This window comes from Mizuhopecten yessoensis, unplaced genomic scaffold (genome assembly GCF_002113885.1).
Source record: "Mizuhopecten yessoensis strain PY_sf001 unplaced genomic scaffold, ASM211388v2 scaffold716213, whole genome shotgun sequence".
NCBI lineage: Eukaryota > Metazoa > Mollusca > Bivalvia > Pectinida > Pectinidae > Mizuhopecten > Mizuhopecten yessoensis.
This window is the reverse complement of record NW_018480004.1, coordinates 155,275-170,618: the sequence shown is the minus strand read 5'-3', so window position 1 is coordinate 170,618 and position 15,344 is coordinate 155,275. Positions and strand designations below refer to the sequence as shown.

General features: G+C 42.3%; 1 protein-coding gene across 8 annotated transcripts in view; it reads right to left on the bottom strand.

The window, feature by feature from the left end:
• Positions 1 to 343: 343 nt before the first annotated feature.
• The window catches only part of LOC110442116 (monocarboxylate transporter 12-like), a 30,720-nt gene continuing 15,719 nt past the window's right edge, over positions 344 to 15,344 (bottom strand). For 4 of the 8 annotated variants that reach the window (XM_021485565.1, XM_021485568.1, XM_021485569.1 and 1 more), the window contains exons 3-8: positions 12,730 to 12,873; positions 8,073 to 8,837; positions 7,555 to 7,824; positions 6,917 to 7,042; positions 4,231 to 5,234; positions 4,010 to 4,197 (exon numbers count right to left, since the gene is read on the bottom strand). In XM_021485565.1, coding sequence (XP_021341240.1) covers positions 5,038 to 5,234; positions 6,917 to 7,042; positions 7,555 to 7,824; positions 8,073 to 8,837; positions 12,730 to 12,873 — 1,502 coding nt within the window. In that variant the 3' untranslated portion in view covers positions 4,010 to 4,197; positions 4,231 to 5,037. Of the gene's footprint in view, positions 366 to 2,863; positions 2,962 to 3,015; positions 3,091 to 4,009; positions 4,198 to 4,230; positions 5,235 to 6,916; positions 7,043 to 7,554; positions 7,825 to 8,072; positions 8,838 to 12,729; positions 12,874 to 15,344 lie in introns of those variants that run through there. The other 4 variants (XM_021485566.1, XM_021485573.1, XM_021485572.1 and 1 more) reach the window with 4 other exon arrangements.

Below are 15,344 nucleotides of genomic sequence, written 5' to 3'. Positions count from 1 at the left end.
ATAATTGTTGTAAAATATATATAAGATTCATATTTAAAAAAAAACTAATACTGTTTCTTACAAAAACTGCCATATAGACTTATGAATTCTGACAATCTGTCTTAACGATCAATGTGTTCGATCCCGCAAAACAGGATCCACACTTATAGAAAAATATATATTTATATATTACACCACTTTATACCAGTGGTCACCCTGTCTCCCTTGATACCAGTGGTCACCCTGTCTCCCTTGATACCAGTGGTCACTCTGTCTCCGCTGATACCAGTGGTCACTCTGTCTCCCCTGATACAAGTGGTCACTCTGTCTCCCCTGATACCAGTGGTCACTCTGTCTCCCCTGATCCAGTGGTCACCCTGTCTCCCCTGATACCAGTGGTCACTCTGTCTCCCCTGATACCAGTGGTCACCCTGACTCCCTTGATACCAGTGATCACCCTGTCTCACGTGAGACCAGTGGTCACCCTGTATCCCTTGATACCAGTGGACACCTTGTCTCCCTTGATTCCAGTGTTCCCCCTGTCTCACGTGATGCCAGTGTTCCCCGTCTCACGTGATACCAGTCGTCACCCCGTCTCACGTGAAACCAGTGGTCACCCTGGTTCTCTTGATACCAGTGGTAACCCACCAGTGGTCACTCTGTTTCCCCTGATCCAGAGGTCAACCTGTCTCCCCTGATACCAGTGGTCACTAGTGGTCACCTTGTCTGCCTTGATACCAGTGTTCCCCCTGTCTCACGTGATACCTGTGTTCCCCGTCTCACGTGATACCAGGGTTCCCCATTTCTCACGTGATACCAGTGTTCTCCCTGTCTCCCTTGATAGTTCCCTTGATACCAGGGGTCACCCTGTCTCACGTGATATCAGTGGTCACCCTGTCTTCCTTGATACCAGTGGTCTCCCCGTCTCACGTGAAACCAGTGGTCACCCTGGTTCTCTTGATACCAGTGGTAACCCCGTCTCACGTGAAACCAGTGGTCACCCTGGCTCCCCTGATACCAGGGGTGACTCTGTCTCCCCTGCTACCAGTGGTCACCCTGGCTCCCCTGATACCAGGGGTGACTCTGTCTCCCCTGCTACCAGTGGTCACCCTGGTTCTCTTGATACCAGTGGTCACCATGACTCACGTGATACCAGTGTTCTCCCTGTCTCCCTTGATACGAGTGGTCACTCTGTCTCACGTGATACCAGGGTTCCCCCTGTCTCCCTTGATACCTGTTGTCACCCTGTCTCCCTTAATACCAGTGGTCACCCTGGTTCACTTGATACCAGTGGTCACGCTGTCTCCCTTGATACCGGTGGTCCCCCTGTCTCCCTTGATACGAGTGGTCACTCTGTCTCCCTTGATGCCAGTGGTCACCCTGTCACACGCGAACTTGATACCAGTGGTCCCCCTGTCTCCCTTGATAGACCACTGGTTTCACGTGAGACGGGGTGACCACTGGTATCGAGGGAGACAGAGTGACCGCTGGTATCAAGGGAGATAGAGTGACCACGGGTATCAAGGACGCGTGAGACAGGGTGACCCCTGGTATCAAGGGAACTAGGGTGACCACTGGTATAAAGGGAGACAGAGTGACCGCTGGTGTCAAGGGAGACAGGGTGGCCACTGGTATCAAGGGAACCAGGGTGTGGTCACTCTGTCTCCGCTGATAGCAGTGGTCACTCTGTCTCCCTTGATGCCAGTGGTCACCCTGTCTTCCTTGATACCAGTGGTCACCCGGGTTCCCTTGATACCAGTGGTCTCCCTTGATACCAGCGGTCACTCTGTCTCCCTTGATATCAGTGGTCACCCTGGTTCTCTTGATACCAGTGGTAACTCTGTCTCCCCTGATCCAGTGGCCACCCTGTCTCCCTTGATAGACCACTGGTTTCACGTGAGACGGGGTGACCACTGGTATGTGACCACTGGTATCAGTATCACGTGAGACAGAGTGACCACTGGGATCAAGGGAGACAGGGTGAACACTGGTATCAAGGGATACAGGGTGACCACTGGTAGCAGGGGAGACAGAGTCACCCCTGGTATCAGGGGAGACATGGTGACCACTGGGGGAGACAAGGTGACCACTGGGATCACGTGAGACATGGTGACCACTGGTGTCACGTGAGACGGGGTGACCACCGGTATCAAGGGAGACAAGGCCACCACTGGTATCACGTGTGACAGGGTGACCACTGGATCAGGGGAGACAGAGTGACCGCTGGTGTCAAGGGAGACAGGGTGAACACTGGTATCAAGGGGGACAAGGGGACCACTGGTATCACGTTAGACATGGTGACCACTGGTGTCACGTGAGACGGGGTGACCACTGGTCTCAAGGGAACCAGGGTGTGGTCACTCTGTCTCCGCTGATAGCAGTGGTCACTCTGTCTCCGCTGATGCAAGTGGTCACTCTGTCTCATCACGTGATACCAGTGGTCACCCCGTCTCACGTGAAACCAGTGGTCACCATGTCTAACGTGATACCAGTGGTCACCCTGGTTCCCTTGATACCAGTGGTCACCCTGTCTCACGTGATTCCAGTGGTCACCCTCTCTCACGTGATACCAGTGGTCACCCTGGTTCCCATGATACCAGTGGTCACCCTGTCTCACGTGATACCAGTAGTCACCTTGTCTCCCTTGATACCAGTGCTCCCCCTGTCTCACGTGATACCAGTGGTTACCCTGTCTCACGTGATACCAGTGGTTACCCTGTCTCACGTGATACCAGTGGTCACTTGTCACCCTTGATACCAGTGGTCACCCTGTCTTCCTTGATACCAGTGGTCACCTTGTCTCCCTTGCTCCCAGTGTTCCCCCTGTCTCACGTGCTCCCCGTGTTCCCCCTGTCTCACGTGATACCTGTGTTCCCCGTCTCACGTGATACCAGTGGTCACCTTGTCTCCCTTGACACCAGTGGTATCCCTGTCTCCCTTGATACCAGTGGTCCCCCTGTCTTCCTTGATACCAGTGGTCACCTTGTCTCCCCCAGTGGTCACCATGTCTAACGTGATACCAGTGGTCACCCGGGTTCCCTTGATACCAGTGGTCACCATGACTCACGTGATACCAGTGGTCACCCTATCTCCCTTGATACCAGTGGTCACCTTGTCTCCCCCAGTGGTCACCATGTCTAACGTGATACCCGTGGTCACCCTGGTTCCCTTGATACCAGTGGTCGCCCTGTCTCACGTGATACCAGTGGTCACCTTGTCTCCCTTGACACCAGTGGTATCCCTGTCTCCCTTGATACCAGTGGTAACCCTGTCTCCCCTGATACCAGTGGTCACTCTGTCTCCCTTGATACCAGTGGTCACCTTGTCTCCATTGATACCAGTGTTCCCCCTGTCTCACGTGATACCAGTGGTAACCCCGTCTCACGTGAAACCAGTGGTCTATCAAGGGAGACAGGGTGACCACTGGTATCAGGGGAGACAGGGTTACCACTGGTATCAAGGGAGACAGGGATACCACTGGTGTCAAGGGAGACAAGGTGACCACTGGTATCACGTGAGACAGGGTAACCACTGGTATCACGTGAGACGGGGAACACAGGTATCACGTGAGACAGGGGGAACACTGGTATCAATGGAGACAAGGTGACCACTGGTATCACGTGAGACGTGATACCATTGTTCCCCGTCTCACGTGATACCAGTGGTCACCCTGTCTCCCTTGATACCAGTGGTCACTGTCTCCCTTGATACCAGTGGTCACTCTGTCTGCCTTGATACCAGTGGTCACCCTGTCTCACGTGATACCAGTGGTAACCCTGTCTCCCTTGATACCAGTGGTCACCCTATCACATGCGTCCTTGATACCAGTGGTCACCCTACGTCCCTTGATACCAGTGGTCACCCTGTCACACGCGTCCTTGATACAGTGGTAACCCTGTCTCCCTTGAGACCAGTGGTCACTCTGTCTCCCTTGATACCAGTGGTCACCCTGTCACACGCGTCCTTGATACAGTGGTAACCCTGTCTCCCTTGATACCAGTGGTCACCCTGTCACATGCGTCTTTGATACCAGTGGTCACTCTGTCTCCCCTGATACCAGTGGTCACTCTGTCTCCCTTGTTACCAGTGGTCACTCTGTCTCCCCTGATACCAGTGGTCACCCTGTCTCCCTTGATACCAGTGGTCACCCTATCACATGCGTCCTTGATACCAGTGGTCCCCCTGTCTCCCTTGATACCAGTGGTCACCCTGGTTCCCCTGATACCAGTGGTCACCCTGTCACACGCGAACTTGATACCAGTGGTCACCCTGTCTCCCTTGATACCAGTGGTCACTCTGTCTCCCCTGATACCAGTGGTCACTCTGTCTCCCCTGATACCAGTGGTCACTCTGTCTCCCTTGATACCAGTGGTCACCCTGTCTCCCCTGATACCAGTGGTCACCCTGTCTCACGATGTAGAACAGATATGGTATCAGAGCACAACCCTTGAATTTTGAAAATGACTTAACCCTAGTGTCAATGATACCGGATTAAGCTTTCGATCCCAAGGCGGAAACACCCAAATTATTTCGATACAAAGAATGTCCCGTTGTTTTGACTAGCAATCACCTGTCAGTGTTTTGTGGTACATAATATCATCCATGGGTTCACAGGGACATGACAATTTGTTATAGCTACATTGTGACCTTAACCAATGTGTTCAGAGTAATTGTACATGTTTAATGGGTTACGAACACCTTAGTTTACGTCCAAATATGGCTGTAGCAATTCTCAGGACCCTGTGCATGGGTTATAATCACGTACGCTCTCTGCACCCCTGGAATATGTTATTGCAGAATTGAATGCAGTAATAGCTATTTGATTTGTCCCAGGTAAAATAAACTGACCAATCGCTTGGCTGATAAATGTCCTTTGAAGATTTACAAAGGTCCGACATCAGACTTCAAAGCTAGTCAGTCTTTTGATGTACATCAACCTTCGACTTTGTCATGGCATATTCCAGAGGTGAAGGCGCATAAGTGAGCGAAACCCTTTGAGTATGGAGTAAGGCTTGTTGTAAACACCACTTTGCTAATAATTTCAGCGATACGCGATCCTTAATCCAGCATTGGGCTTTTCTCTGGCATGGAAACGGAAACTTTAGGGACTACGGTTTCATCTCCCTGTGAGTTCTTGCCCTGTTCCCATTTAGAAATCCTCCGCAGTGGAAAACAGATTAGTCCAGCGAGACCCAACGTCACTCCAGACAGATAAAATGTGATGTTATAGTCTCCCGTCTCATCGGCTAATGCTCCTGTAAGTACATACGGAAAGTGTTTTGCTTAGACGCCGGTTCATCACAGGTTTTCTCCCAAAAATGCATTTAGCTATTTGTACAGCTAGCCAGACTTTTTTCTTGTAAATAAAATTGAATCTATTTACGAGCCATGCATGTATTTATTATAGTACATTGTATACGCATTCTTATTCTCGTAATATTTGCAAGTCATACTTATATTATATTAGAAAATATAAGATAGTAAGCTTAAATCATATTTATATATTTTGTCTAAGTAACTGACGAAATATTGTGACAATTAGTGTTGCGATAAGATGTGATTATCTCCCCTTAGACCGTGAAACACCTTCCCTTAGACCGTGAAACACCTTCCGATTTCTACAAACATCGTAGAAATATTGATAAGGTGATATATGGTGACCGTTCCCGCCTGAAGTGACCAGTCCGAATGTCATTGGTCAATTTCAGAACGTACCTATAAACTAATAACTAGCCTCTCATTCTCAAACAAAGAGAACATGTGACCTGATGAATGAGGAAAATCTCTCAAAGTAAGTAACAAAGCTATGGTAAATATCTTCGATAAGATTCATCAGTTTGGAAATATGTGATATCAAAGTTTTACTTTTTACACCAACAATGTACGTATTGTATTAAACGTGTCGCAACGTTTCAAGACCGACTGGTCCCTTTGTTAAGCTAGGACCGACATAGCTATTTGTAGTTGGTACCTGTACAACGCATCCTGGATATCCAGGTGTTACGCTCACCTTCGCTCTCTACACCCCTGGAATATGTCATAGCAAAATCGATAGCTAAGTGTGCAGCACCTTGTGGACGAGACGAGAAGACTAGTTTGGTCCTTTGATGTACATCGAAATAATCTCGCGGTCGCGTAACGATAAAATTAACAGGCTCTGAACCCTAACCCTAACCAATCGCTAGGCTGGTACTTGTCCGTTGAAGATTACGAAGGAGCGACGGCCGGCTTCAAAGCCTGTAAATGTAACCGTTACGCAACCGGAAAATTCTTTGGATGTACAAACTGGAAGTCTCGTCTCATCCACAAGGTGCTGCACACTTAGCTATCGATTTTGCTATGACATATTCCAGGGTTGCAGAGAGCGAAGGTGAGCGTAACACCTGGATATCGAGGATGCAATTTACCAAACTGTTCGAATTAAATGCATGGCTACCTATACCGATACCCCTTACTTGTACCAGCCGTAGATGAGCAATGACAATGACAATGACAATTCCTTTATTCTCATAAACAATACAGTGTAGAGAATACATATATACAAATGGGTGGCAATAGTACATGGTGGATCAATGAGAACAGTATCTCAGAGAAAATTGGTTACAGTTTCTGTATCAAATGTTTGGTTTCTCAGTGTCACACGTGGTGCCTGATCCTTCTGAATCTTATCTACAGTTGATTTTGTGTTGTAAACAGGCAACACAAAGAGTGATGACGTTTACCGCTATGTTTGTCGCAGTATTTGCATGTTTGGTGATGAAATTATTGCGCAATGTTGGCTTTTATGCATTATTATTATATTTTTGTCAGAAATTAATAAATATTCATTACCTTTGGACTAATAAGATGTTGTACGTCTTTTAAAATTTAATTTAAAAGGATAACCATGATTTATACCCTTTGACCCTAAAAATAAACCTGGTTATTCCTTAATTACCTGCGATAGGTGACCCAATAAAGGAAGATAGTCCTTGACACAGAGTGACCATTCCGAAGGCGTTGGTCAGTCTCTCGATCCCCATCAGTTCCACCATGATGATTGACCGCAGGGACACAAAAGACGCTGTTACAAAATACAAAAGAATGACGTCAGTTTATGGCTTAATTAATGAATATAATAATCAATCACAAACTAAAAATGTCCTTGTTCCTCACGTTTCTTGATTATGACGTCATATATGTCGACGTCATCAACTGATGTCCCGCCCAACCATGTACATGATAGTTTGACATCCGAAACTCGCCTGTCACTGTTTGTTACAGAGACAATGCATCAATTTCATTGAAGAAAGAATATTTAGGAAGCGTCTCTCTGATCAACCTAAGTTAGCCCTCTGTCAGAATGTTAGCCCTCTGTCAGAATATTAGCCCTTCGCAGAATGTTAGCCCTCTGTCAGAATGTTAGCCCTCTGTCAGAATGTTAGACAGGTGAAATTGAAGAACATTTAAGTCGCGCCTCCGTAGGCAGCGAAAGTAGCCATTTGTTTTAATAATTTAAAAACGATAGACAACCATGGGATTGTGGCACTTTAAAGAACCCCATAATGGCCCCAACATCGTCAAAACGAGACATACCAATAGCTGCACCGAAAAACACGGAGTAGATGGCCAGGATGGAGTAGATCTTGTAGTATGGCACAAAGCACGTGATAAGTCCTCCAATCAGAAGCGCCACATTATTAATGAGGAGACAGTCGGCCCATGGTTGGTCAGAAACCCAGCCAACCAGAATCCTCGTTACAGTGTTGGAAATCCCGATAATTGAGATCAAGAGGGCGCCCTCTGCGATGGACAAGTCAAGATCCTGGGCAAGGGCAGGTAAAAAATTAAATGGAATGAAAAAACCTGAAACGGAGAAACGAAACCAGGCGTCTTTTAATTAAAAAAATGAATGTTATTTTTTTTAACATTTTCTTCAATTGCACATAAATGAAAACTTTTGTTTATGCAATGAATAGTTTTAATACTTTTCGCCCAGATTGATTTTTTTCAAATGCAAAGCTCGTTAATAATAAGATTTCATCAAGCACTGAAATTTCAAAATTCCCCAAATATGGAAATTTTACATTGGTGAGTGTGACAACATAACTTACCAAACATACAAAGAAAACACGACACTCCATATAATAAAAATGTAGGGCTAGCTAATAAAGAAAAATCAAACGTCTCTTTGAATGCGACACAAAATCTCGCACAACACGAGATTTTAATGCTGTCTGGAATATCTTCGTTGCTTTGAACTGTCATTTTAGATACATATTCACTGTCACTTTTAGCCGCCACTCTTTCAGGGATATGCTCTAAACTTCCGCTGTAAAATATGTCCTTGCGAATTAGAGGACTTAAATGAGTCTTGTGCGCATGGCTTTGTTTTGGATTTCCGGTTCCGGTGTTTAACAACGATAGATCTTGGCTGAAAGCAAGTCTTGCGGCACAATCGGTTCCGTTCGTATCGCACTTGATTTCCACCGAGCGACAACGATATATTGGATTAAGTTCCAAATCGTTTGGTTTAATATTTTTATTTCCATTTTCTTGAAAAATAAAGCATTCTTTTTCACTATTACTGTTACAAGAAGTTATTTGCGTGCACTTCATATTTTCACATGTTGATTTATTTTCTTCGATAGGTCGATAAAATGATGCAAATATGGCGCCATTAAAGACGATACCGGAAATGACCCACATAGCTCCTTGCCAACCATAAGTTTCCAATAGGAACACACACAATGGAGCGAACACGAATCCGCCAATCCCGGAACCGCACACCGCTATTCCCGTCGCGAAGGCTCGCCTCTTATCAAAATAGTAGCCAACCATCACAATGGCGGGAAGATAGATAAGTCCGAATCCACACCCTGCAATGTGATTGGTTAAACATAAATCAACATATAAATTTCGCTGAAATAGATTGAAATATGAATGGGTTACGAAAATTTGTACGTATCACATACTGATAATTAAAACGAAATCAATTTTCATTTTCATTAAACATCATACAAAATCTTCACCATTGCTAACATAGAAATATATATACAAGTAATATCATAAGACTCAAAATAAATAACAACATCACTCCTATTTAAACAAAAGTGTGAAGCACGTGTGCGCGTGTAATAGGAAAATGTTAACCGTATTCTGTTTGTTATATTTCATTAAACTCTTTAAAAAAAAATCTTTGGTTATTTTCAAATAATTGAAATTAACTGCAATTATGTTGGTACTGATTTTTTCAACAATTAAAAGCATCTGGGAGTTTTCATTGAACAACAATGTAATTGAATCTACCACAATCATTAAATATGTAAAAAAAATAGGAAAACATTTAAGCGCTCTCCGCAAATTTCCATACACATATACGACCAGCGTTCAGTTTGGTAGACAAATGCTGCTGTAGATGGTAAATTCTTACTAACGAATATTGTAATGAACTTGGAGACTGGTCGTGTATTTTCTCGCCGATACAGCCAATTTGGAAAAGCTACACTTAGAAGGTGGCAAAATTGTCGTCGTACGTTCAAAACCTATATCCTTGTTACTAACTATACGTTTAACCTATGTCTTTGTTTCTAACTATACGTTTAACCTATGTCTTTGTTTCTAACTATATGTTTAACCGATGTCCTTGTTTCTAACTATACGTTTAACCTATGTCTTTGTTTCTAACTATACGTTTAACCCATGTCCTTGTTTCTAACTATACTTTTAACCGTTATCCTTGTTTCTAACTATACGTTTAAACGTTATCCTTGTTTCTATCTATACGTTTAACCCATGTCCTTGTTTCTAACTATACGTTTGACCCATGTCCTTGTTTCTTACTATACGATTAACCTATTTCCTTGTTTCTAACTATACGATTAACCTATGTCCTTGTTTCTAACTATACGTTCAACCTTTGTCCTTGTTACTAACTATACGTTTGACCTATGTCCTTGTTTCTAACTATACGTTTAACCCAAGTCCTTGTTTCTAACTAAACGTTTGACCTATGTCCTTGTTTCTAACTACACGTTTAACCTATGTCGTTGCTTCTAACTATACGTTTAACCTTTATCCTTGTTTATAACTATACGTGTAACCTTTGTCCCTGTTTCTAACTTTACGTTTAACCTATATCCTTGTTTCTAACTATACGTTTAACCCATGTCCTTGTTTCTAACTATACGTTTAACCTATGTCCTTGTTTCTAACTAAACGTTTAACCTTTATCCTTGTTTCTAACTCTACGTTTAACCTATGTCCTCGTTTCTAACTCTACGTTTAACCTATGTCCTTGTTTCTAACTATACGTTTAACCGATGTCCTTGTTTCTAACTATACGTTTAACTTATATCCTTGTTTCTTACTATACGTTTAACCTTTGTCCTTGTTTCTAACTATACGTTAAACCTATATCCTTGTTTCTAACTATACGTTTAACCTTTGTCCTTATTTCTAACTATACGTTTAACCCATGTCCTTGTTTCTAATTATACGTTTAACCGTTATCCTTGTTTCTAACTATACGTTTAACCGTTATCCTTGTTTCTAACTATACGTTTGACCTATGTCCTTGTTTCTAACTATACGTTTAACCTATGTCTTTGTTTCTAACTATACGTTTAACCGTTATCCTTGTTTCTAACTATACGTTTAACCTATGTCTTTGTTTCTAACTATACGTTAAACCTATATCCTTGTTACTAACTATACGTTTGACCTATGTCCTTGTTTCTAACTATACGTTTAACCGTTATCCTTGTTTCTAACTATACGTTTAATCTATGTCTTTGTTTCTAACTATACGTTTAACCTATACCCTAGTTACTAACTATACGTTTGACCTATGTCCTTGTTTCTAACCATACGTTTAACCTATATCCTTGTTTCTACCTATACGTTTAACCTATATCCTTGTTTCTAACTATACGTTTAACCTATGTCCTTGTTTCTAACTATACGTTTAACCTATGTCCTTGTTTCTTACTATACGTTTAACCTTTATCCTTGTTTCTAACTATACTTTCAACCCATGTCCTTGTTTCTAACTATACGTTTAACCTTTATCCTTGTTTCTAACTATACGTTTAACCTTTATCCTTGTGTCTAACTATACGTTTAACCTATGTACTTGTTTCTAACTATACGTTTTACCTATGTCCTTGTTTCTTTCTATACGTTTAACCTTTATCATTGTTTCTAACTATACGTTTTACCTATGTCCTTGTTTCTAACCATACGTTTAACCTATGTCCTCGTTTCTAACTATACGTTTAACCTATGTCCTTGTTTCTAACTATACGTTTAACATATGTGCTTGTTTCTAACTATACGTTTAACCTTTATCCTTGTTTCTAACTATACGTTTAACCTATATCCTTGTTTCTAACTATACGTTTAATCTTTATCCTTGTTTCTAACTATACGTTTGACCTTTGTCCTTGTTTCTAACTATACGTTTAACCCATGTCCTTGTTTCTAACTATACGTTTGACCTATGTCCTTGTTTCTAACTATACGATTAAGCTATTTCCTTGTTTCTAACTATACTATTAACCTATGTCCTTGTTTCTAACTATACTATTAACCTATGTCCTTGTTTCTAACTATACGTTTAACCTATGTCCTTGTTTCTAACTATACGTTTAACCTTTGTCCTTGTTTCTAACTACAGGTTAAACCTCTATCTCTACTCCTAATTATCGACTCATTGATTTTTAAACGAAATGTTTTCGTTAACATTGGGAGACGCCATAAACCGCCTATGATTAATATGAAATATGATTTCATTCTGATAAATTGTTATATAATACGTACATTGTACATACGCTATTATAAATCTCCGATCTCGTCTATAATTGTATTATTGTATTCATCTCATCGCAGGGAAAGGACTTTGTATACGTTTTGTTTAATCCTATATTTATTAAAATAGGTTTAAATCAAATTCTAAAGGCTCAAACTGAACAGCTGCCGCACGGCTTACCTCCCGACATCCCGTCATAAATAACATGCCAATGGTGCTGATTATGTAATAGGTTACCCGTACAAATGAGTCAGATCCAATAACAACAATGAAAAGCTTATTACATATACGGACATCGAAAGCTAGCGAATTCAAATCTAGATTTGGTTTTGGTCTTAAAATAATGACGTTGTAATCCTATAGTGGAACATTTATGAAAATGCTAAAACCAATCTATTTTTGTGTAGTATGTTTTAACGCGCCCTTTGCGGAATAAAATTCTCATCTGATTAACATATTACATTTCTTTGATTGAATTTTAACGTGATGTTTTTCAGTTAAATGGCCCAATGAAGCAATAAGAAGGAAAACACTGCTCCATGTCAAATTGCGCAACATGGTAATCTTAATGACCCTATGACGCAATTAGGTCAAACAGGGCCACACGGTCGTCTTAATGACACAATAACGCAATAAAGTCAAGCTGCAACACACGGTCGTCTTAAAGACCCATTAGCGCAATAAAGTCAAACTTCGACACACGGTTGTCTTAATGACACAGTAAGGTCAAACTGCGCTTCACGTAGATATCTCGTTTGATCTAAGCTTGACCGCTAACTAAACGCAATGAATACATACAGTGCTACACCGCAGTCTAAACATTCATCAGCGCAATAAGTCAAACTGGGTCACATGGACGTCTTAACGAGTCTTACTGAATCACACGGTATATTTTTACGGCTATAATATCAATAAACCTGAGTATTTGAGTACATCCGATTTATAACCGGAAACGGAAATACCTCCAACGCCCCCATACAGCAGAATCATGACGTCGAGATTTGGGGAGAAGGTGGACAGGAACAATCCTATACTGGATACAAACGCTCCAGCGATGGCGACTTTACGACATCCAAATTTGTTGACCAGCGCTCCGGCAACTGGACCTATGGATAAAAATAGCAAAACCATGAAAGTAAGATAAAGCATTAAAATAAATGTACTATTTTTTTCAATAAATGTTTCGGTTTTGTGTGCGATGGAACTTTGGTACATGTAGACAGGAAACTCTGGTTGTGTCAAATGTCGAAACCTCGGTTTTCAAGACATTTTGTTCTGTATGGTCAGTGAAACCTTGTTATTTGGATTCTTTGTTCAAATTAACGAAAACATTACTTCTTAGTTATGATAATTTAGTTTGTGTATACAGTAGAACCTTGCTAGTCTGGACACTTTGGTTCGTGTGTACAGTAGAACCTTGTTAGTCTGGACACTGTGGTTTGTATGTACAGTAGAACCTTGTAAGTCTGGACACTGTGGTTTGTATGTACAGTAGAACCTTGCTAGTCTGGACACTTTGGTTCGTGTGTACAGTAGAACCTTGTTAGCCTGGACACTTTGGTTTGTGTGTACATTAGTACCTTGTTAGCCTGGACACTTCGGTTTGTGTGTACAGTAGAACTTTTTACAGTAGGTCCTTGTTAGACTGGACACTTTGGTTTGTGTGGACAGTAGAACCTTTTTACAGTAGGACCTTGTTAAACTGGACACTTTAGTTTGTGTGTACAGTAGAACCATGTTAGTCTGGACACTTTGGTTTGTGTGTACAGTATAACCATTTTACAGTAGGTCCTTGTTAGCCTGGACACTTTGGTTTGTGTGGACAGTAGAACCTTTTTACAGTAGGACCTTGTTAAACTGGACACTTTGGTTTGGGTGTACATTAGAACCTTGTTAGCCTAGACACTTTGGTTTGTGTGTACATTAGAACCTTGTTAGCCTAGACACTTTGGTTTGTGTGTACAGTACAACCATTTTACAGTAGGTCCTTGTTAAACTGGACTCTTTGGTTTGTGTGTACAGTAGAAGCTTGTTAGCCTGGACACTTTGGTTCGTGTGTACGGTAGAACCTTGTTAGTCTGGACTCTGTGGTTTGTATGTACAGTAAAACCTTGTAAGTCTGGACACTTTGGTTTGTGTGAACATTAGAACCTTGTTAGCCTAGACACTTTGGTTTGTGTGTACAGGAGAACCTTTTTACAGTAGGTCGTTGTTAAACTGGACACTTTGGTTTGTGTGTACAGTAGAACCATTTTACAGTAGGTCCTTGTTAGTCTGGACACTTTGGTTTGTGTGTACATTAGAACCTTGTTAGCCTGGACACTTTGGTTTGTGTGTACAGTAGAACCTTGTTAGCCTGGACACTTCGGTTTGTGTGTACATTAGAACCTTGTTAGTCTGGACACTGTGGTTTGTGTGTACATTAGAACCGTGTTAGCCTGGACACTGTGGTTTGTGTGTACAGTAGAATCGTGTTAGCCTGGACACTTAGGTTTGTGTGTACAGTAGAACCTGGTTAGCCTGGACACTTTGGTTTATGTGTACAGTAGAACCTTGTTAGCATGGACACTGTGGTTTGTCTGGTTAGCCTGGACACTGTGGTTTGTGTGTACAATAGAACCTGGTTAGCCTGGACACTGTGGTTTGTGTGTACAGTAGAACCTGGTTAGCCTGGACACTGTGGTTTATGTATAAAGTAGAACCGTGTTAGCCTGGACACTGCGGTTTGTGTGTACAGTAGAACCGTGTTAGCCTGAACACTGTGGTTTGTGTGTACAGTGAACCTTGTTAGCCTGGACACTGTGGTTTGTGTGTACAGTGAACCTTGTTAGCCTGGACACTTTGGTTTGTGTGTTCAGTAGAACCTTGTTAGTCTGGACACTGTGGTTTGTGTGTACAGTAGAACCTTTTTACAGTAGATCCTTGCTAGTCTGGACACTGTGGTTTGTATGTACAGTAGAACCTTGTTAGCCTGGACACTTTGGTTCGTGTGTACAGTAGAACCTTTTTACAGTAGATCCTTGTTAGCCTGGACACTTTGGTTCGTGTGTACAGTAGAACCTTTTTACAGTAGATCCTTGTTAGCCTGGACACTTTGGTTCGTGTGTACAGTAGAACCTTTTTACAGTAGATCCTTGTTAGCCTGGACACTTTGGTTCGTGTGTACAGTAGAACCTTTTTACAGTAGATCCTTGTTAGCCTGGACACTTTGGTTCGTGTGTACAGTAGAACCTTTTTACAGTAGATCCTTGTTAGCCTGGACACTTTGGTTCGTGTGTACAGTAGAACCTTTTTACAGTAGATCCTTGTTAGCCTGGACACTTTGGTTCGTGTGTACAGTAGAACCTTTTTACAGTAGATCCTTGTTAGCCTGGACACTTTGGTTCGTGTGTACAGTAGAACCTTTTTACAGTAGATCCTTGTTAGCCTGGACACTTTGGTTCGTGTGTACAGTAGAACCTTTTTACAGTAGATCCTTGTTAGCCTGGACACTTTGGTTCGTGTGTACAGTAGAACCTTTTTACAGTAGAACCTTGTTAGCCTGGACACTTTGGTTCGTGTGTACAGTAGAACCTTT